At 45.5% G+C, this 22,937-nt stretch overlaps 1 protein-coding gene across 1 annotated transcript in view; it reads left to right on the top strand.

Annotated features, from left to right (window-relative positions):
• CFAP61 (cilia and flagella associated protein 61) overlaps positions 1 to 14,652 on the top strand; it is a 124,659-nt gene extending 110,007 nt beyond the window's left edge. The window contains exons 27-28 of the mRNA XM_066624479.1: positions 10,971 to 11,061; positions 14,186 to 14,652. Of these exons, the coding sequence (XP_066480576.1) occupies positions 10,971 to 11,061; positions 14,186 to 14,386 (292 nt within the window). The 3' untranslated portion in view covers positions 14,387 to 14,652. The remainder of the gene's footprint in view (positions 1 to 10,970; positions 11,062 to 14,185) is intronic.
• The last annotated feature ends 8,285 nt before the right edge of the window (positions 14,653 to 22,937 follow it).

Genomic DNA, 22,937 nt, shown 5'->3' with positions numbered 1-22,937 from the left:
GGATTAGATTTTTTCCAGCACAGTATCCATTGCCAGGAATGAACTCAGTGAAACAGCTGTCACCTGGGAGTTAATTTGTCTCTCTCTGACATGCAAATTATCTTTTAAATTAGAGACTGTATCTAGCCATGAATTTTCTCACTGCCTTGCACTCATCAGGTTGAAAGCTTTAACCCTCTGTTGCTGGATTTTGTTACTGCAGAATTAAATTTCAGATTAATCATGTATCAAAATTAACAAAGGCAACTGGGCCGAAGGAGCAACACTTCCTAGTGGTTCTAGCAATGTGACTAATCTTGCACTTCTTACCTAGATTAGATTACTTTTGCCCCCCTGACCAGTAAATCCATGTTGGCTGCAACAGAGGCTTCTATGGCCACAAAATTATGAACCAAAGAGGAAGGTGGCATGAATGTTGAAATCTTCAAGTCATAGAAATGTGGGAGCCTCCAACTCCAGGCTCAAGACTCACCATCCCAGTCAAAAACTCCACTGGGTATCTAGGCAGTTGGTACCCCCAAATCTGTTTGCATACAATCAAGGCACGTCACTTTGTGCATTTCAGGATGCAGCACACGTCCCATTGGCAGTGCTATGCCAGGGCTGGAAAGTTGGTTAGGTTTGGGGCCCAAGTGTTAGTTGTTCCCTTTGACAAAACATATCCTACCATTAGCAGCTCAGTCCCAAAAATCTACTGTCCTACCCACCACCACCACCACCACCACACTAGAGAGATGTTATACTCTCTGTTACTTACCGCCAGCACCACCTTCATGATGGTAGCAAGGAGATGGAGGCCCCACTTGGAATTTTCTGCCCCAATGAAAGGGACAACAACAGATGAACAGGCTGGGGTGGGCTTTCTTTCCTTCTCTCGATAGCTGGAGCCAGCAGCGATCAGCAGGCAAAAAGACACAGTCCCAGGAGAGGGTTTTATGCTCTTGCCTTCTTTCCCTCACTGTTATTCTTGGCAATGTCTAGCTGCTTAAGTAGCTTATTTATCAAATTATTTGTAAGTGAATTTCTTCAAGTTGTGAAGTATCCTTTTCATGAATGTTTTTAATACCACACAGACGTGCACAGAGAGAAAGAGAGAAATCTTGCTGAGTTTCAGTAATTTGGAAAGTAGAGGTAGAAATATAGACTTGAGCCTCAATGCAGATGATGATGAGGGCATAGTTCTTTGAGATATAGTGCAGTTTTAGAACGGAATTTTATTTGCTTATGAACCCCTATTTTCTGTTGCCAATTTAGGCCACACAGAGTTCAAGTCTAGTATCCTCTTCTTTACTGTCTTTCATTAGGACATATACAATCCTTTTTACCGAGTTCTGAGCCCCCAAGACCTTATTTATACTAGATGCAGGACACATGGAAAGCCCTTATCCAGTTTGCTTCCTATGTATATGTGATTGCCTTTCACATTGTTCCACATTGTTCTGTGGACTCAAATGCACTTTCTCTGGATTACTCATGTGTAACATTGGCATGCTAGCAGTGCATCCACTTTGAACACTGATTACATGGAGGACCTGTGCATGAGGTAGAGGCATTTACAGGGTCAACCTCCTAAGAAAGTGAAGTGAGGCAGTCACCTCAGGTGGTAATTACCAGTGAATGGCGGGGTGGGGGATTGCAGCAGAAGCCGCTTCCTCTACAGACTGATAATGCCCTGGAGGTGATTGCAGTGCTACAGGACTCTCACAGTGCTGTTGCCTTTTCCCGAGTGCCTCTCCATCTGCAAATCATGGAGAAATGTCTAGGAGAAAGTATCAGTGTTGCAAGAGACTTGTGATTCTCTGCCTTCTTCCACCTTCCCCTCTGCAGTTTTCATCCAAAGTCCCTTGAAATCAGGGGAATGGGGAGGAGCTGTCTTCTGAGAGATGGAAATGTGGTGGCTTCTCCTTGGTGAACAAGGAAATGCAGCAACACCTTCTTTTCCCAAACTATGAAGGAAAAAAGCTACTATTACTATTGCCTTGCATTTTGCCACTGCCCCCATTCACCAAGGAGGAAGATGAGAGGGAGCAAACACTAACTGACTTATAGCTGCCATGTTGCTCTACCTACCTCTTCAGACAAGATGGTATGAGGGATGCTAAGGGGGCACAGAAGGTAATGGAGCACCTTTTGCCTCAAGCAGCAAAATTGCTTGGGCCTGTGCATTTAACATCACAGTGAGTGCACTTGGAAAGCTTACAAAAGTCAGTGCCTTCCTTGTGGCTCTATTATCCTGTATAAATCATGCCTCTTGAAAAACAGTGTATAGATATTGTAATAATAATATTTCCAAATAGTACCAATAGAATCTAGATATGTAGTTGCTCTTTCCAAGTGGATTCAAGGTACATATAATAATGCTTACATTGGGCCAAGAAGAATGTGTAGATATTATGGTAGAATTTCTTTTTAAAGGAATTGTATTAAATCCAAAGGGTATACAGGAAAGAAAGGGGGCAGGAGTTAGAAAAATGAAAGTAATCAAAGTTTAACACAAACGGCAACAGCAGGGATAATCTAAGGGTTGGGACCTGTATCAGAGGTCACTATCATTGGGTAGTTGCTGAAGGTGCAGCATCCTCAGAAGGACCTGCTTCTGATCCCTCTCTCCTCACAGGCTTCATGTGTTGGTGGCAGAGTGATGCTCTCGGAGCCCACCCAGATAGGAGGGAGTGCAGATGTTTCCTTGAAACCTGGAGCTGGGCCTGCTAACAATTGCATCATACCACAACATGCATTAAAAATGTCAACAAAATATATCCAAGATAGTGCTAAATCATAGTTAATATGCCTTGCTAGAAATAATCTTCAGATTTAACCGTATTTTGATAATAAATAAAAGGAGACGTGCAGCGCAATCCTATCTTGCACTGGAACAGGCAGCCCAGGAGGCCTGCACAGTATCCAACCCAAGATACAGCCCCAAAGTGGCACAGCTGGAGGTAAGGGGAAACTCTTCCCCTTACCCTTGGGTAAGCCACCACTGCCCCAATGGGTCTCCTCGGACTTGTGCCATCTCTGGAGTTGGCGTAAGTCAGAGGAGTGTGGAGCGGCTTGCAGCTACTCTGCACTGCTCAGGAATGGGGGCTAAGATCCAGCATATTTGCCGAGTCCAAGGCCCGCCTCTCGCTCCCCACCCACCCGCCCCTTGAACTGCTCTCCCCCGCCCTGGAATGCCTCCCTCCCACCCACCCCAGAGCCTTGCATTGGCCAAGCTCAGCCGATGCAAGGCTCCCTGTCCGAGTTGGTGCAGAGGCTGGATTGGTTGCAGAGGCTGCACCAACTGTCCGAGTTGGTGCAGAGGCGCGTGTCCATGCACCAGCCCAGCTGACTCCTGAGGAGGCGCAGGCATGCTTTATGTTGCGTTTGTGACCCTCCTGGGCCGGTGCAAGGGACTTACACGGGTTCAAGGGCTATCCTAGGATTGTACCCTAAGTTACCAAAAATGAGGTTTTTTTGCCATTTCATAGACATACAGAATATGTTAACTAAGGGCACCTGTTCTTCGGCTGGTGCTAGTCCCTTGCAGGGGCCCAGGAGTGTTGCAAACGTGCCAGAAAGCATGTTTGCACCTCCATGTGAGCTGGGTAGGGTGACGCAAGGATGTGTGCCTACCTCTTGGTGTCAGATCCTACCCTGAGCAGGGGTGTTAGATCCCACCTGGGCAGAGGTAAGTAGGCACCAGCTGAGGGTGCCCGGCTTGGGGGGTTGGATAGGGTGGCAGCAGGGTGGAACAGGGTGATTTGGGAGGGGGAGGGGGGTGGGTGAACCAGGCCTGGGAGGAGGTGGACCAAATTCAGCAACTTAGGTCAGATCCTAACCCCCTTCCCTGACCCAGTCAACCTTACATAGACTGCTCGGATTTGTATCGGCGAATTTGCTGGTATAGATTCAAATAGCCCCATAGGGGTGGCTGGTGTGTGACATGAGGTAAGGGAATAAATATCCCCTTCCTCCAAGCTGTTCCACAGTCACCTCCTATCCTGCGCTGGATATAGCGCAGGCCAGTTGGCCTGCCTGTTCCAGTACAGGTTAGTATTCAGTTGCCCATCATTAGCTTTCTTTTATATTTTTTCCCAACCATTTATCTGAACTTGGTAGTTTCTCTTCCAGCCAGTGGCATAGCTAAGGGGGTGCAGGGGGTAGCAGTTGCACTGGGCATCAAGCTTCAGAGGGGCAACAAGCTGAGCTTGACAATTTCATAAAATTGTGAAAATCTTGGTATGTATGAATAATACCATCATGTTATATATCATTGGAAAGGTAATTTAATGCTGAATGCAATGAAACAAACTGCACTGGAATATCTTTATTCTATCAAAAGTTATGGCCAATTAACCAGAAAATGAAAACACAACTGCCTTGTGGAACAAAAAGTGGATTTTGCTTAACTCCAAAGTGACTTATGAAACTGTTTGTTCTGAGTGCCAATGAGATGTTATTATGATACAGCATGGAACCAATAACGTTTTATTTAGTTACTTAATTAAATTTGATTTTGTCATGCGGGGGGGGGCTACAAAATGTTCTTTGACCCCAGGTTGTAGATAGATGCCTTAGCTATGCCACTGACTGAGGGGAGGCAGCAGAGCAAGTGGGTGGTGAGCTGCTGGGGGGAGGAAGTGGGTTCCTCCCAATTTTCACTTCTTAAAAAGCCTGGGTGTGATTTCACTTCAGTTGTGACAGCACTTCCGGGTCAACATTTTGAGCTTGGCACCGGGCTATACGATCATTAGCTACGCCACTGCTTCCAGCATTTTGACTTGAGCTGTCAGTAACAAATTGCTGCCTAAAACATGATGCTTTCTTCTTGTATTAGCTATCCTGACAGAAGTACTGATGCTAGAATGTTTCAGTGATGCACTTATAATGTTACAGAACAAAACATTGCAAAAATGACCTGAAGAAGTGAGGAAAAACTTTGTTTATGTGCAAAACACATTGAATTGTTTTCATCTTATTTTGAAAGTACTGGTAAAACATATGCATTAAAAGGGGCCTCATTGCATTTCAGGGATTATATTAAACCTGGGAACAGTGTTGAATATGAAAGTTAGATGTCAAACAGACAGTCAGAACATCAAAAGCACTTGTTTACTTCGAGCCGGAACACAACGTACAGCTCCGTGGAATTCAGTTCCACAAAGCTTTATCAGGTCACGTTTGTATTAAAAAGGATTCTACCTTAACACTGTGCTTCATCCAGCAGGCTTCCTTAAGGTTGTTGTCTATTTAAAAAGAGAGGCTGTGAGCATGGCTGAATGTGCCTTAATGCTACTCAGTACATTCTGAGACCTAATTAGAGGTAAATAGGTATCCATTTTTAAAGAAAAGAGCCAGAATAAAAGGGAAGGAATATATGAAAATCCTAACAGCTTTCTTTTTCTGCTAGAATCCAGTGTGAACCCTGAATCATACTATTAAAGCTATTCTTACAAAATAGATCAATATAAATAGCCAAGCAATACTAACTGACATTGGGTTTATTTAATGCATTATATTACTGGGTTTTTAATGAATAACTGTACTCCTAATGAGCAGCTTAGACTGCAAGGAAATCCAGGGATTAGAATTTGACATGAAAAAGGAGCTCTACAGCTTCCTTGTGCTGAAAACTTACTTTATTTGTACTGATCAGGGAAGACCATTGAAAATGACTAATATGAGTCAGTAAATGAAGAAGGCAGTCCCATGGGGGTAACTTTCTTGCTAAGTGTACCACATGTGAAGGCGTAGAGTGTGAGAGAGTAGCACTCTAGTGTGCACTACTGTGTGAATATGCATGTCAAGTGGGTTGGTGATTACTACAGTACACTCTTCATAGACCTATTTTGGAAGAGTGTCCAGAGGTCCAAATCATAGGACATTAGAGTTGAAAAGAAGCTGGGTGATCATCTAGTCCAGCACTTTGCTCAGTGCATGCAACTATAGTATCCTGACAGGTGGCCACCAGTTTGCTTCAAACCTCTAATGAAGGAGACCTTCCTCTTGTTTCAGACAGAGCCCCCCCCTCCCCCAAAACCCTCTTTTTATTGAGTGTGGCATCCCTTGCCAGCCTTAGCTTGTTCTGTGCTTTAGCCATCTTGATATCATCCCTGCAGGCTATATTTTTGTAGTGTTCCTTTGTTAACTGTCTCTCCTTCCACTTCTTATATTCGTTCTTCTTGCTTCTCAACATTTCAGAAAGCTTTGCAGCCACATTCATATTCTTAGGTATCTCCCACCTTTCTTCTCACATGAACAATTTGTGACTGTTCCTTCATTGTTTTGCTTTTCAAAAATATCTCATCCCTCATGGACCATTTTTTCGTTTAGAAAGTCCTAGCCTTGGGATGAGACTCCATTGTATTCTGAGTGATTAAAATAAACTTTTCCAAAATCCAAGATAAGCATCTGACAACTCCTGCCCTTTCTTGCACCTTCTGAATGAAGTTGTCAATCAGGCAAGTTGAGAATGTACTAGACGTCTAATTCTTAGCTGAGTGAGACTTCCAGCCAATGTCAAAAAGGAGGTCTGCTATCCTGGACTTAGTGCTCACCAACAGGGAAAAATTGATCAAAAATGGCAGGGACTTTGGGCAAAAGCAACGATATCATCTTGGTATCAAGGAAAAAGAAAAAATAATACAGAATGTAGTGCTAGATTCCTGTGTAATGTTAGCCAGAGGAAGTATATAGCAATAAGGATCTGCAAAAGTTGCCCATCTCTTTCTGGTTCCAATTAGTGGTGCTGGCTCTAATCTTTAAACTCTGAATGATCTAGGTCCAGGGTTTCTGAAGAAGTGTTTTTTATTGCATTTTTCTCTTAGGTTTGCCAATTCCTGAAAATCCTCTTATAGGGATATGGTATGGGTGTTGGCCTGCATGCACCTAGGGACAGAGCCCCTGCTATTATATATGTTTACATATCCCATGCTGCAAAGCAGTACTCTCCACACATGATATCAGGTTTGTACAGGTCACAACACAATCCAGACTACCACAGGGAACAGAAAATAATCTACATGGAGAATGGATAACTCAAGAAAGTCAGTCAAACCACACACAAGTCAACTTGAATGCCTTTTATGATTGAGAAATTCAGCATATAGAAAGTATTTTTTTCCATTTTATAGGTAGGTACCACTGAAACTAGTCCTAAGAACAATCAGTAAATTCCTGGCAGAAAACTCCAGAAAACTGCCCACTGAAGACAGTGAGCTTAGCCACAGACTACTACAGGACAGACTGCACTTGCTCCAGGTGTGGAAGGGATTGTCACTCCCGAATCAGCCTTTTCAGCCACACTAGAAGCTGTCCCAGAACCACCATTCAGAGTGCGATACCATAGTCTTTCGAGACTGAAGGTTGCCAACAACAACTACAGGTCAATACACACACAGTTATTACATGGTCAAGGAATTAACACAATGTAGGAAACATGCACACTTTTATTCTCCTTCATGTTCACATACATACAGAGAACAAGACTCTGTCTCACACACACACAAGCACTCTCACACACTCACTCAAACACACTTAGCAGTAGCACTCATAGAGCAACAGCAGGGATTCTACTGTAGAGTAGTTGCTGCTGGTTGGGCAGCATTCCTGAGGTGCTTATTCATGCATTTCCCCATTTATCCCCTCTCATGACAGCAGGTGAATGGACAAGCAGGGAGTGGGGTTGGGCTGGCAGCAATGGTGGGCTTTCCTTATGCAAATAGATTGGCAGTAAATTGGGCAGGTCAACAGAAAACTTTTGAAGAGGTCTGAAAGATTTGAATCCTACCTGCTCAGCCACCTGTATTCCTGCAAATATGTGTATTGCCTCTGCCACATTGAGCTCTGGCTGCTGGTTTGCTGCTTGCCTGGACTTTCTTTGGCCTCATTCTCCTCTTCCTCTTCCTCATCGCCTGCTTGTCCGTGTGAACAAGCCAATCAGCCAGCCATTCCTTACCTGCACTATCTACTTTCCTACTACTTTCCTTACCCACTGCCTGCACCCTTCTCCAGTATTCCACAGAGAGGAGCAGCATGCAGTGCCCTTTTGAAATCTTGCAGCCTGTACATGTACAGCAATTAGCAGCTTTCCATCTTGGGCTTAATCTCCCTAGTCCCTGCACCTAATTTTATTTAGGAAGGGGAAAGAAGGAAGATGACCAATTTTCTTCCTTCTCATCTGATAACAATAGCCAAAGGGGGGAAGCATGCGGGGGGGGGGGGGGGTGGACAGTTGTCAACTGTAATTCCCCCTCATGCCTTAATAACATCTCCATAAGAGACCCTGCCTTATGTGGCTCTCTGGAGTGGAGAGCCACACAATGCATGACAGTGGAATCTTGACTCTTATGTTGTGGCTCCATGTCTTTGGAATGCTTTCCAACTGTTTATTTAAGAAATGTTTATTCCATGCTTATGCCCCCTTAAGATCCACCTGCATGGTTCAGAGCTACTTCAGTGTGTGTTTTTCTTCCCTACAGGTTAGAAAAATGTCCTTTTCTCCTCCTCCTCCTCACAGGGCAGTTGGTGTTTCAATGGCCACTGTGAAAGGGGAGGGGCACAGTCCAAACTTAAAGAGGTGCCAGCAGGTGGAGGTAATAAAAGGAATTCTTCATTTGCTAGCTCCTCCTCAGAAGGAAATTGCAGTAGCGTAGCTAGAGGGGGTCAAAGCACTAGGTTTTGCCTCACCATGGTATGCAAGCAGCCCCTCCCCTTTGGAGCCATTCTGGGCTGCTAGAGCAAAATGGAGGCAACACTGGAATGGCTCCAAAGGGGCCAAAGGGAATGGCTCCAAATGGCTCCAAAGGGGAGGTGGAGGGGCTACTTGCATGTCATGGTGAGGCACTGTGCAAAACTTACTGCTTTGCCTCCCCTCTCGCTACGCTACTAGGAAATTGGTGTTCTATGAAAGTTTGATGATGTTTAAGGAAACCTGTTGGGTATGACCAGGAATGTTGAATCTTATGGCTTTCAAATGTAGTAAGGTAGCTTTTGTTCTGATTGTTGGTTTTAGAATCTAGTATTTGCTGTTTTGTACAGTTTGACTATAATGATTATAAATACTCACAGAGAGAGAGAGAGAGAGAGAGAGAGAGACCCAATAACAAAGAAAACAATGATGAATAATTTACTGCAAAAAAATGTATCCACATATTAATACCGTTTGGTATGCTACGTCCAACTACCTTCAGGGGTACAGAAAAGAGTTTCAAAAGGCATGAGCTTCTGTTAGTTGTGCATGACCTTCATGAATCATCTGCCTCCTGTATGCCAGTCACCTATCCTGGCCAGGCTGTTTAAGAAGCCTAGAAACCTTTAAAGAGTTAACATATATTGTAAGTAGATATGTAAGGCCCTGCTCTCCAGGTTACTTATTGGGGCATTAGCAGGTCAATTCCATCTCCTGTACTCCCTCTTTCCTTCCTTTTTTACATTGTCAAGAAATCTCCTTTTTCCAAATAAATGTTTATTCAAATAAAGAAATAGCCTTGAACTCCAACTGTTTTGTATCGTGGAGAGCAAAAGGCATGTATTGCAATAGAATGAAATCTTAGCCCTTAATCCAAAATACTTTGTGACAGATCAGGGGCACTTTTGCAGTCTATCCCGTATCACCCCCACCCCCACACATATACCAATTATTAAAAAATTCTGCTGCCACTGCACTGGTATTTAAAGTGGTGTGTGGAGTCTCTTCTCAAAAGTCTTACAGAAGAATCAAAAAGGAAAGCTTACTAATATCTGGGAACAGTTTTCAAGCAGTAGCATGGGTAGACAGAATGAAAACCCCCAGGGCACAGACTTGAGATTAAACAGTGATTTTCTTTAAGAAAAAGAGGGTTGAGGTAGCATTATTGACCCATTGACAGCATTGTATGAGACTGACTCACATGACAGTTCCTGAACAGATGCTGTTGTGTTCACTGTGAACAAATCATCTGAAATGTTCACAACGACCAAAGGCTTGAACTTTTTATTTATTTGTCTGGGAATTTTTGCATCCTGCCACTCAGTTTACTTTGCAAGGTTTGAGATGGTGAGTTTATAAATGTACACTTTACTTCCGGTGAATGATACACATGACTCATTTGCCATGAGGATGACTTGGGAAAAGCAAACAGAATAGAATTTGGCCTCAAATAGAATTTGGCTGTCAGAAGTAGCAATTTCACTGTCAGGCTACAATCCTATCCATACTTACCTGGGAGTAAGCCCCAATGACTATAATGGGATTTATTTCTGAATAGATATGCATAGTATTGGGCATATAGCCATTTAGTTGTCATCATTTGCCTTGTAATACCTTATATGTTAGGTTCTTGCTAAAATAGACATTTACACTTTTCTAAGGCTAGTTCGTTTATTTTTTACCCATAAGATCTTGGGTGACTTACATAAATATTTGCATAGAAAATACAGTTTCACAGATTTTGTTCTTTATTGTGGAAGAATATAAATGCTGAAGATTTCCTTGTATGACAGATTCAATTTAGTTTCAGTGCACTAGTGCAAGGAACATATTGCAACACTGTTGTGGCCTGTTTTTCTGCCCTTTATTAATCCAGAAACCTTAATGATGAACAACACTTGTGTCATTGTCTACACAAATGTAATTTGTTTATGCAGGAGTTCAGTTAATCCTGCCATCTGCTTTTCTCAAATGAGGACAGATAATGGAGACACAGTTCCTCACAGGTCTTCAGGCTTTTAAATTCTGATAAAATCAGGATTCTTCACTGGCTCTTGCCACAGCTCTGAATTAAGCCACTTTAAATGTAATTACTGAAGCTGGCTGTACATCAGGAACATCCATTAAAAGAATTGATTGACCATGCTGTTATGGGAGGCATTTTATGAACAAACTATCCTGATGGGTCCAGAACTGTAATTTATAAAAGCAAAAAAAAAAAAAAAAAAAGCAGGTAAATACTTTATTAGTGGCTAATGAGAGACTCACCAGGTAACTACATTTCATCTTTTTTAACCAGCTACTTTATGGAACCTTGGGCATTGGTCATCTATCACGATCGCTTTGCCGACTTGAAGAAGGAACTGCGCCAGATTCTAGTATCTGTCCAGGTATAGCAAATGATTGCCAAATGCATTGGTCATTTTAAGAATTTTGCTTTCTTTTCCTAGCTCACATGTTCTTCTCCTGCTTGTTGGAAAGCAGACATTGTCACCAAATGTCCAGAAGTGGCATAATGACACAGTGGCCCACTTACAGGCATGGCCTCTGGCTCGTGTACCAAAGAAGGTTGCTGACCTGTGGCGGACCTCTCCTGCCCCGTGCCCCTGGGCAAAGGTCCACGATGGTGTCCTCCCACAGGATGCCGCAGCCCCCCGTGTACAGATCCACCACCCCCCACTTACCTGCGCACAGAGCCTTGCACAATTCCAGGATGCATTGAGGAAGCCTCTTGGAGCGTCTCCAGTGCTTTAATCTGTGCTTCCGGCAAAATGGAACACAGTTTCCTAGAGGCGCATGAGGCTCCGCACCTGGGGCATTTGCCCTTTGCTTTAATGGCAGGTCTGTCACTGTTGCTGAGCCCTACTTTAGTGGAACAATTCAGTTGACTGGGAGGCAGAGGTGCAGGAAGAGTTCACGCAAGAGCTATACCAGCTCTTCCTGCTTCCCCCTCCCCCCCCAGCTGATTGTTCTAAAGAAGACCAACCTGATTGGTTGGAGGGTAGGGAAGCAGGAACATCTCATGTGAGTCACATGGCAACTTTTCCTGCTTCCCTTGCTCCTCAGGCAATTGTATTTGTTCCTCTTGGACCTTCTGTGTCCTTTTGGTCTAGGAGGATCAACCTGACTGGCTGGGGTCAGAAAGAAAGAAGAAACAGGCTGCCCAAGAGTTGCAGTGGCACTTCATGCTTCCCCATCCCCCAGTCAATCATCCTTGACAGCAATAGAGTGGCATGACCCACTGAGTATATCATTCTGACAGGGCTCACCATAAAAGGGGCTTTAGGGATTTGCTGAGTCTGCCTTCAGAGGAGTGTGGATCCTCAGCCAGTGCCTGACATGGCCAACCTCTGATGCTGCCCATGATTACAACCTATTGCAGCCAGGAAGCATGCAAAAACAACACTTATTTGGACCTGCATTGCAGTAAACTGCCCCTTGGCTTTTGTGTATAAATATCATGAACACATGATGCAAATGGAAATAAGGGGATAGATTCTCACAGATGTACCACTATTTTTATTGCAACATAGTGTCATTAGAAATGTTATCAATTAGAAATTATATCACTTAGAACCTCTCTATCAGTTATATCATCAGTTACCCCAGAAAAATGCAAGCAGATTATAAATGCTAGAGAATATAATGGAAATACCCAAATGGAAATACCAGAAACTGAGATTCTAAAAACAGGTATGAATTATGTAAAGTGTGCACGTGTGTGCACACACGCACGCACACGCACGCACACACACACACACACACACCTACACCTCTGAAGTCCATAGGTAATATTCTGGATCATCCGCATTGTCCTGTTCAGTATCATCCTCTGAACTAGAAACTGAGGCAGGAAGTAACTGAGTACTGTACATAAGATGAGGCCTGCTGGATCAGGCCAAAATCCCATCTAGTCCAGGATCCTTTTTCCCACAATGGCCCACAAGCTGCTTCTGGGAAGCCCACAAGTAGGAGAGAAAGGCATACTTCTCTCCCGCCACTTCTGCCGTGCAACTAGTGTTCAGAGACATACTGCCATTGAACCTGGAAGTAGCACACAGCCACTGAAAGACCTGTCTCCTGTCCTCCACATATTTGTCCAATCCCCTTTTAAAGCCACTGGAACTAGTGAGTATTTGTGCCACTCTCAATATGGCCTCTGATTTCCTTTTCCTCTTGGTATGCAGTGCCCCCATTTATTCTCCTTGTATCATCTTCTGTGAGTATAAAATCCCTTTGCCATTTGTCTGCATTTCCCAGGCTTCCGTCCCATCCCGTAACATGATGAGCTTCTGTAAGACCTGCACCCTGTGAAAGGCTTACACTTTCCAGCATTATTCCGAGAGCTGACAGAATAGTTCCAGATAGGCCATTTGGGTGCAGTCGTGCCCCAGTTTTAGGGCAGTTGGGGGATTATAGCAGATTGTAATGAGAATGAAGCAGAGCCAGCCAGCTGCCAAACATAAGCTGGTGCTTGAGCAGCCTCAGTTTGTGACGGTGCAGTTGCTGGAACTCCTTTGGATCAAACTGTCCTAGAAAGTGGTCAGTTATGACAGAATTTATCCCTAAACTCCTATAAGTTCTGCTGATGGCATGAATCATATTTGCCTGGGCAGAATTGTTTTCTGAACTATGATGAGGTTAATGAAATTCAAAGGATCCTTTTGAAGATAGCACTTCAAGCATATCAGAGCCTTTAATGTACTAATTAATGCCATGTATGAATGCTCTTAATGTGGGGTATAGAGTGGAAGAGGAAACAAACAAAGATGTTATTCTATTGTACTGTACTGTATTCTGTTTATGTGTGTATTTGGCACCGTCAGTCTATGTGTTGCTTTACATGGTAACATAAGCAAAAAGGACTGTTCTGTGCCCCAAGGAATTTAAATGTTGATAAGGTGGGGTGGGGGTGGGGGGGGGAACACAACAGTGGAATAGGGAAGAGAGAAGAGTTATTTAGGTTTCCATGTCTGTGAATACAGTCTTAGAATGAAATTGCCCTTTGACACTCGGTAGACCCTGTGTGATAAATCTCCCCCTTCTACTAGTATCAGACTTCCTGACACTTTGATATTAAAAGTGCTGGGTCAGCACCAACCCCAATAAAGTGAGCAGAGCATGCAGTGGTGGAGCACTTTGAGGATCAGCCTGCCCTGCCTGCCTTCCAGGGAATGTGGTGAGCAGCTGCCTGTCCGTATTAGCCATCAAGGCCTTTGGGGATAAGGGAAGGTGAAAGGGAGGCTTAACAGATAGCCTCTGGCTAAAGATACAAAGCAATAAATCCCAGTTTGACTTTTGCTTTAGATGTGAATCCTCTTTCTGATGCAGCATTTTGCCTGCTGCTTCTGCTGAATCTATTTATTTGGAGGTTGCTCTGAAATCCTAGTCTTTCCTTTGCATCTTACTTTTACTGTTGGGACAGAAGATAAGATGGCAAAGCTTCTCTGCCTGGGCACTTTAATTAAAGTCAGTATTATCTTTACCTTTTCTTTTTTTCTTTGATGGTTCCAGGAAGAAGGTCTTCCTTCAATGCAAGAACTCGTTCGCCAAGTAGTGGAGGGTGAACTTGCCTTACTTGAGAGACCAAAGACATATCTCAAACGGTCCTATAAGCAGAGTGTCTACAAGAATATGCTAGAGAAAAGCATTCTCAATTATCTGCACTATAACAATTATCACTTGCCCATGTTTGCTTGGCCAGGGATAATTTAGGGATGGCTGGCTAAGTATGACTATATTTTCACTCCTTGAAAATGTACTGAAGTATAACTAAATACTGAGGGGGGGAGGGGTTGCCTGTCATTCTTTTAACTCTTTATGGCTGTTCAGTGAAAATGATGAAATCTGTCTTATTTTAGTAGCCCAGCAGGTGGAGCATAGTTCTGATTTTGTGATTTCAACAAGACCATTAAAAAAAACAAAAAAAAAGCAACCAAACCTAACAGTTAAGAGATATACAGTGCAACTCCTACTGATTACAAAGCATTCTGAAAATGAATCATTAAAGGTATATTGTAAAACAATGGCATTAAAATCCAGTTTATCTGATCTGGGACCTCCAACATCAACAACAGTTTGTCTCAGTTCCAGTGACTCAGTTAATATACAAGTGACTCCATTTCAGAGCAGTGACTAAGCTTGTGAGCTCTGCTGCTTTTAAACCCTATGATTGCCTGGGCTCTTCTGTGCTGGGGACTCCCTCCCATGCAGAACCTGACAGATGGCTGGTGAGATTTGCATATTGCATTTTAGCTTTTTAATTGTTCATTCCAAATGCAAACTTAGTATCTCTCTGTTTTCTGGGACAGAAGGTACATTGTGATGGGGGAGGTCAATTCTCTAATGTGCTGGCCAGTGACCCAGCAGCTGTGGGGTTAACTCCCTTGCTAGAGGCATCTCAGCAACCAGCTGACCAATTGCAGCTGGACCTACTGTGGGGTATTTGCTACTGGCTCATCCAATAAGAAAGAAAAATATCCAACGCGGGGAAAGTAAAGTAAATAAGGCTCCCCAAAACAAAATGGGACTTACTTCCAAATAAACATGCATGGGATTGTACTATAAAGCAAGTTGTTGAATTAAATCTGGACAATTTCATGGTGAAAATGAGAAGTTATGGACAGATAGAGATACTGGCACAAAATTTACCAAACGTATGGGTGACCACCTGAAACTGAAAGCTTTAAATCCATTTATTTTTAAAAAAAAAATTACTAAGTGAATGAATGCTTAGTTTCCTTTTAAAAAAAAAAAAAAAAAAAAGCTATGCAGGATTCAGGGCCTTTGAGGGAATTCTGCTGCTTAATTCTAAGTATGTTAGGGCAAGTTACAACTTCCCAGTGATGAGGCAGTTGTTCTATACAACTCTTATTTATTTGTGCATATTTTAATTAAAGAGATATGGCCAAGGATGGGAGAGATTGTGCTAAATGAGAAAAGTCAAAGGAGAGGGAAGGGACTACAAGGCCAAGCACATCACTGGTGATCCTAGCTCCTGTGCTGCCCAGTGCCAGGACCACAGGAGGCCACCCCCTGCCAAGTGCCATCCCCCCCCACCCCATCTGGGGGCCTTTGGAGAGCCCGGGAGGCTGCACACCTCCAGAAGGCTGAAAATCACTACTTCCAGTTTTTGGCCGAAAAACCAGAAATAGCTATTTTTGGCCTTCTGGAGGCCTCAGAAGACCTTTGGAGGGTCAGGGAGTCGGCACATGCTCTCCCTAACTTTCCAAAGGCTCCTGGCATAGAGCGGAAGGGCGGCAGCAGGCAGCAAGGAAGGTGGCGCATCCCCTGGAGCCGTGGCACCCTGGGGTATTTGCCCCCTCCCAGAAATGCCACTACAGCTGATCAGTACCTGAAAAGGCATTTCTTTCATACTTAAACCATTGATCTTTTCTGCCAAAATCAGGAAACTGCATACTGCTTGAATTACCTGGTGTTCTGTTGCCTTTACTAATGATTGTAGGCAGGCTGTCATGCATAGTTTGTTTTCTGTGAAGGATGACTAAGCAAACAGTGAAGTAAACACAAAGTATTAGGGTTGCTTTTTTGGGGGGGGCAACTATATTATTTAATCCTACTACAGTATTAATGCTACTACAAACAGTGAAGCTTTGAGTTATGTAGAGCTCTTCTTTGGACATAGAAGTTTAAAGCAAAAACGACAATTACAAGAAGATATATCCCCTCAGTATTATCCAATCAGCATCTTCCTACATAACAGACTAGAAGAGCATGTCAGCCTTCTTTGAGTGAACACCCAAAGGCACACACATTACCTTTGCAACCCGCTGGTTCATCAGGGGTCCACCGAGGCCAGGACATTGCAGGATAAAATGGCAGCTAACATTTTATGCACATGTGCTCCCCACATAGTTGGCTGTGTTGCACTGCATTTCTCAAAGTATGTGCCGCACTGCACTGGCATAACACACACTTTGGGTAATGTGGCATGATGTGGCTAATGACATGGGGAACGCATGCAACCCGGAAATGATTTTTGGGTTGTCTGCCATTTTACCCTGCAGCATCCTGGCCTCAGTGGACCCGCAACCCACCAAAAATCGAGACCCACCATTTGGGAAACACTGGTGTACAGGATTCTGACTGCAAAAGATTGCATATGCACTGGTGTATGATTCATAATGAAGTGTTAGCTACTATTTTGATGGCAAGCTTAACATGGGTCAGTTTGGAAGAACTCATAAAAGCTGGGGCTTGAGAATGGGTTTAAAAAGGCACAAGGCCTCTATTGCTCTGTGGTGTTCTGTGTCTTCCACAAAAGGGACCTTGACAGTCTGGACTAATGACAAAGCAAGACGATAAAGATCACTTCCCTGAGAGTTAAAAAAGGGAGTGTGAAAATCAAAAGTCAGTGACTCCATCACCATATTGACTACACTTAAACCAATGAAAATCAAAGGGTTTAAGTGTGCCTTCTTCTGTGTTGGATTGTGGCCATTGTTTATAGACATGGCTACGGCTCAATTAATACAGCTATATGGATTAAATCTGATTCAGCAGGATTAAGGTCAATCCTGAAGACATTTACTTGGAAGCCAGTTTCTTTAGATTCATAGAATGTATTTTCAAGTAAATATTTCTTTAGGATTAGGGTTTCTATTTGCTCAGATTTAAGTCCTTTAGCTGAGATCGGTTATGTGGAGGAGTGACTCTGAATGAAAAATTAAATTATGCCAAACCCCAGAAAGGTATCCTGGAAACTGTTCTTCACTGCTGCCTCACTGCTGTAGCTCATGCTTTTTCTGCAGTGTGACTGGCCCCTGTATACACAAGAATCTGCTTTTTGCACGCTGATTTTGCAACCTCTTTGAGAGTGTGTTGGTCTACAGTTGTCCATTGTGATATGGTTAGCCATCAGTGCACCTGCAGTCTCTGTGATGTTTGCTGTTAGCAATAGTTAGTTTAGAGCAGTGTCAGTAACCAAGTCCTTCTGTACCACACCATTCCTGTTTTGAATCATCTCCGCAGATCCTCAAACCTACCTTGTCTGTGAGCCTTAAACAGTTTTAGTTTTAGCCCCAACTCAAAGTCTGTGCAATTGTATTTGCACAATTGCATTTGCACATATTCATCCCTTGCCCCCCTCCTCTCTCTCTCTCTCTCTCTCTCTTCCCTTCCCCCCACCCCTGCAGTTCTCTCCTCTGGTATTGTTGATTTCCTCCTCTAGCTAAAATTCTTAGCATAATCCTCTCAAGGCAGGAATCTGGGTTTTGTGGGACTTTCTTGCTTAAGTGGATAGTGCTATATAAATAACAAATGGCACCAACAGGAGGAGCAGATACAGCTTAACTGAGAAATGCTTTGCTCTGGTTTCTTACACACGTGCGCTCTGAGGACTTGTAGAAAGACAGATCATCCTCTTAAAGATTCACTGAAGTTCATGACTCAACATCTCAGTGATGTTTGAGTGCAAACTGCAGGATACAGATACATGTTGGTCAGCTCTAGTTTGAATTGGGCTTGCACAGGACTGGATTGTGCCTCCTGAGTGAGAGATGTACTCCTGCCACCCTTGATGCCTGATCCTTTCTGGAGATTTAGGTTTAGGAATGCCTGATTCTGTTAGTTGTTGAGGACACACAAATGGAGCCACTTCTCTATGCTTAATGGTGAGACTGCGTCTGAGTCAGCCAGGCTCTTGTTCTTACAACCATTAGGCAATGAATTGTAGATGACTTGTGCCAGTCTGGAGCAATTCATCTCCAATCCAAGCTCCTAAATCCAAGGTTAGGCTGTAACCTTTCTCCAGTAGGCAGGTACCTTTTATAAAGTGAAACTGAAAATACTCTTGGACCCTGGGAGTCTGTGGAGCTGACCGGCAAGCAGCTGCTTTCAGGAGTTTCTGGCAATGGTTCTCACACATTTAGCACCAGGACCCACTTTTTAGAATGATAATCTGTCGGGACCCACTGGAAGTGACATCATCAAGCAGGAAAATTTTTTAACAATCCTAGACTGCAATCCTACCCATGCTTAGGAGTAAGTTCCATTTGCTATCATTGTTAAAAGCACATACATAGCAGCCTGTTAAAAGCACAGCCCAAATGCAGTCACATACCATGGTAGCATCAAGTCTAATATATTAAAAAATTAGATATGGATTGAAAGGAATGGGGACCCACTCTTTTTTGCCCACGACCCACAGTTTGAGAAACACTGTGCTAGAACCAGTGAATAGCTGTTGGCTCTCTAGAAATGTCATGCTTTAAAAATACACACACACATATACATGTATGCTTGCATGTATGTATATGTATACATGTAAGTATACATATGGCTCAAAAAAACACACTAGGTCTTATTTTCAGGCAAACACGGTATGTATCTGCTGGGAGGTGGCTGCGGAGGCCATGTAAAACCTCCCTATCAATATTCAGACGTGCGTGTGTCAGCAAGAGAGGGGCTCAGTCATGTGTGAGAAGCTGTTGATTGTTGTTCTGGTGGAGAGAGGCGATGATAAGGCTCGGATCAAGTGCGCTTCGCCCGTCGGGGAGGCGGAGGAGGAAGCGGCAGCTGTATGCTAATGGCCACGAAGCGCCGGCCTCCCTCATTAGCCGGGAAGGCAGGCCGGGAAGGCGAGGCACACATCGCTGAACAAACACACTCAGGCCGGACTCCGGCAACACGCGCGCCCGGACAAAGGGCTCTGCGGAGAAGCGGCACTGCCGGCTGCGCAGCTCAGCGCAGCGCAGGGCGGGGGGGGGGGACGCGCCTACGGACCGGCCTGGGAGAAGCAGGTGGCGGATTACCTGCGCCGGCCCTTCACAGCCCGGGCTCCGCCAGGGCGATCGCTGGGGAGGAGGGCCCCACGTGGCTTCGTCCCCGTGACTCAGCGCCCCGGTGTGGGGAGGGCCACGGTGTCCTGGGGCTTCTCGCCAGCCCGCGTTGGCCCCAAGGGCTGGGCTCCGTCCCCCAGGAAGCGCCCCTGCGCCAGCTCCACCGAAGCTAGCAGGGGCGCTCCCAAGCTGGCGCTGGATGAAAGCTCGCCCTGGTTTCTCCGCTAGGCTCTGATATCTTGTGCTGCAACCGGCTGTGTGAGACGGACCCTGGTTGCAATCCTATCCACACTTTCCTGGGAGTAAGCCCCATTGACTATAATGGGACTGACTTCTGAGTAGACATGCCTAGGATGGGGCGTTCTGCTGCCTCGAATCTCTCCGCCTGGGGTTATGATAGGCCTGAAATCACCAGGAAAACACCCCAGGGATGTGTGGTGGGTGGGGAGGCAGGTGGGGAGGCAGGTGAGGCAGAGCCTCCCCACCAGAGTCCTTCAAAAAGCAGACACACACACACACACACACACCGGAGGTGCTCAAGCGCACTCAACCCGCGGGCAAAGTGTGTGGGTTGAGTGTGTTGGAGCACGTCCCACAGCTGTGGCAGACTGCAGTGGGGAGGCTGTGCCTCACCTGCCTCCCTACCCACAGCAGTGGTGATTTTCAAAGGACTCTGGTGGGGAGGCTCTGCCTCACCTGCCTTCCCACCCACCGCAGGTCCCTGCACACCCCACCAAAACAGGCGATGCTCCCCCCAGACCCCAGCCCGAGGCCCCGGCTGCCTTTCCTGCCTGCGTGCAGAGGGTGTGGAGAAGGCAGCCCCCGAGCACTGGAGCCTCTTCCTCTCCCCCGGCCTCGGGGCTTCTGTTTCTCCTTGTTTTCCCTCCGCAAAGTCCCCCCTTCTTTTGTGCGTAATTATTTAAACGGGAGATCCATGGCAGCTTTATGCTAATATTGCAGAACAAAGCGGGGGAGGGAGCCGGGCCTGGAAGGTGAATGGAGGCAGGGAGGCGGAGGGCGTGCGCGTGTCTCTCGCGTGTCCCTCGGGCAGACACAACAATCGCTAATTCCTGCGAACACAAAGGCCTCTCTCCCGAGGCCCTGCTCGGCCCGGGTCAAATGCTCGCCGGCAATGCGCCCATTGTTTGCACGGCAGCGGCGCTGCCAAAGCCCACCGAGGCAGGAGCGCGCCGCGGGGGGGGGGGGGTTGCAGGCTGTCGCTGGGCTCAATGGGGTGGGGGGGAATGGTGGGGGGGGAAGGTCTTCCAGACCCCCCTCGTCCCCGCACTGATGCGCGCAAGCCCGGCGCATGCAGGTTCTGGAGGCCCAAGATAGGATCGCCCGCTGCGTGTGGTGTGTGGCTGACCCTTTCCCCTGGACGTGCCGGATGGTCCAACCTGAGATGCGCCTGCTGTGCGCTCCGCTCGTGACAGTTCTGGGGTGGGTGGGTGGGTGGCGACACTGGGGTGGGACCCCCAAAAGAAAATGGTTCTTTGGTGGATGACATCTCTCCCCTCCTGGAATTGGATGGGGGTTTGCGCCCAGACCTGGGCCGCTTCGCTTGGACAAAGAGGCTAACAGCCCAATCCTAGGCATGTCTACTCAGAAGTAAGTCCCATTTGAGTCAATGGGGCTTACTCCCAGGAAAGTGTGGGTAGGATTGGACTGTTCGGCTACAATCCTACTTGGGAGTATGCCTCATTGATTATACTGGACTTACTCCTGAGTAGACGTGCATAGGATTCGGCTCCAAATTACCTTTCAGCGTAGCTCCCTCTTTGCCTCTTCAGGTCTGATGGTTGCAGGTGGGGGAGGAAAAGAGGAGAGGGGCATTTGTCACGCGACTGAGCATTCTGACCAACGTGGTTTTCACACCAACCTCGAGCTTGCGCTTTAGATATATTTTTAACACATTTCCACTTCAAGCCAATTGAGGGAAAACTCAGCCTAAACCTCACGCAGCGGTGTTAACCCATTTCTGCCCAGCCCACAGGTGTACTCTTTTTATCCCTGTTGCGTAGATGCAGCGTTGGGCAGAAAGATCTCTATACCATTGTTTCTAAAACTGTGGGTCACTAGGTGGGTCGCGAGCCAATTTCAGGTGGGTCCCCATTCATTTCATTATTTTACTTTTAGTATATTAGACTTGATGCCAACATCATATGGTCATTTGGGTAGATCTGTACTTTTCACAGGCTACGAGGCATAAGCTTTTAACAATGAGTCAGTGCAGCTTTCTCCTGGGTAAGTGTGGATAGCAGTGCAACCTAGGATTGTTAAAAACTTTTCCTGCTTGATGATGTCACTTCCAACCATGACATCACTTCCAGGTTAATGACCACTTCCGGTGGGTCCCAAACAGACTATCATTCTAAAAAGTGGTCCTGGGCTAAAATGTTTGAGAACCACTGCTCTACACCTTTGGCTCCACGGTGCCATTTTGTGGTCCTCACTTTGGAGGGCTCCTTTTTTGAGCTTCCAGGTTGGACAGAACTCCAGGAAGGCAAAACATCAGGCGCGTTGCTCGCTTCTTTCTCTCTCCAACAGTGAAAGGCCTGGAGGCCTTTGGTTGTGTGAATGAAGGAAGGAACGATCAGGAAGCGGACCATTGGGGAAGAGGCCCTGAATCTCCCTAAGGATACTGGGCGACTGCTGCTCTGTGCTGCAAGGAATTCACTCTTTTCAGGAATGGGTTTCTTGATTTCCTGTTACTTGAAAAGGCCTCAAGCCCAAGAACCATGGCTTGATCAGAGAGCTGGCGAGAGAGAAGTCTCCCCAGCATCGGAACTTGGCAGGCCCCCCATTTAGAAAGCCTTCCGGCGCTGCTCTGCAAGACTATTCAAAGAAGTAAGGCTGGAATCCTAGACACACTTTCCTGGGAGTAAGTTCCATTGAACATAATGGGGCTTACTAGTGAGTAGACAAGCATAGGATTGTGCTGGAAGTCCCATTGTGTTCAATAGGGTTTACTGCCAGGAAAGTGTGTATAGGATCGCAGCCTTGACTAACACCTCCAATTAAATTCTGACCCTGATCCACTGAACCTGAAGCAGATACATTGACTTTGGTAGGGCTACGTCGGAATCAAGAGGTGGTGGGTAACTGTAGCCTTTCTCTGACCCGGCGTTGAGACAGCTCCTTTACAATTAGGTGCCGGTTGGGCAGGATTCAGTGCCTAAGTTTAGGGACTTTTATGACCCATTTATTTCGGTGGCTGGTGCTTACACGTCTCCCACGGGGGATGACATGATCTGCCCTCTGTTACTCTGAACTCTTTCTACCAGTATAAGACTGGGTGCAAAGAATGGTACAGGGGACTTTGTTTTGATCCTAAATGTCTTCTGGGCTGAATGTGTGTGTGTGGGGGGGGGCAGCACAGAAGAATATTTGAATATCAGCCTACTGCTTTTCACTGCGCTCCGTTCCGCAAGTAAGGCTGCAGTCCTATCCACACTTACCTGGGATTA

Source organism: Tiliqua scincoides, chromosome 4 (genome assembly GCF_035046505.1).
Source record: "Tiliqua scincoides isolate rTilSci1 chromosome 4, rTilSci1.hap2, whole genome shotgun sequence".
NCBI classification, from domain to species: domain Eukaryota; kingdom Metazoa; phylum Chordata; class Lepidosauria; order Squamata; family Scincidae; genus Tiliqua; species Tiliqua scincoides.
The sequence above is the reverse complement of the archived record's forward strand: the minus strand, read 5'-3'. Positions and strand labels throughout refer to the sequence as shown.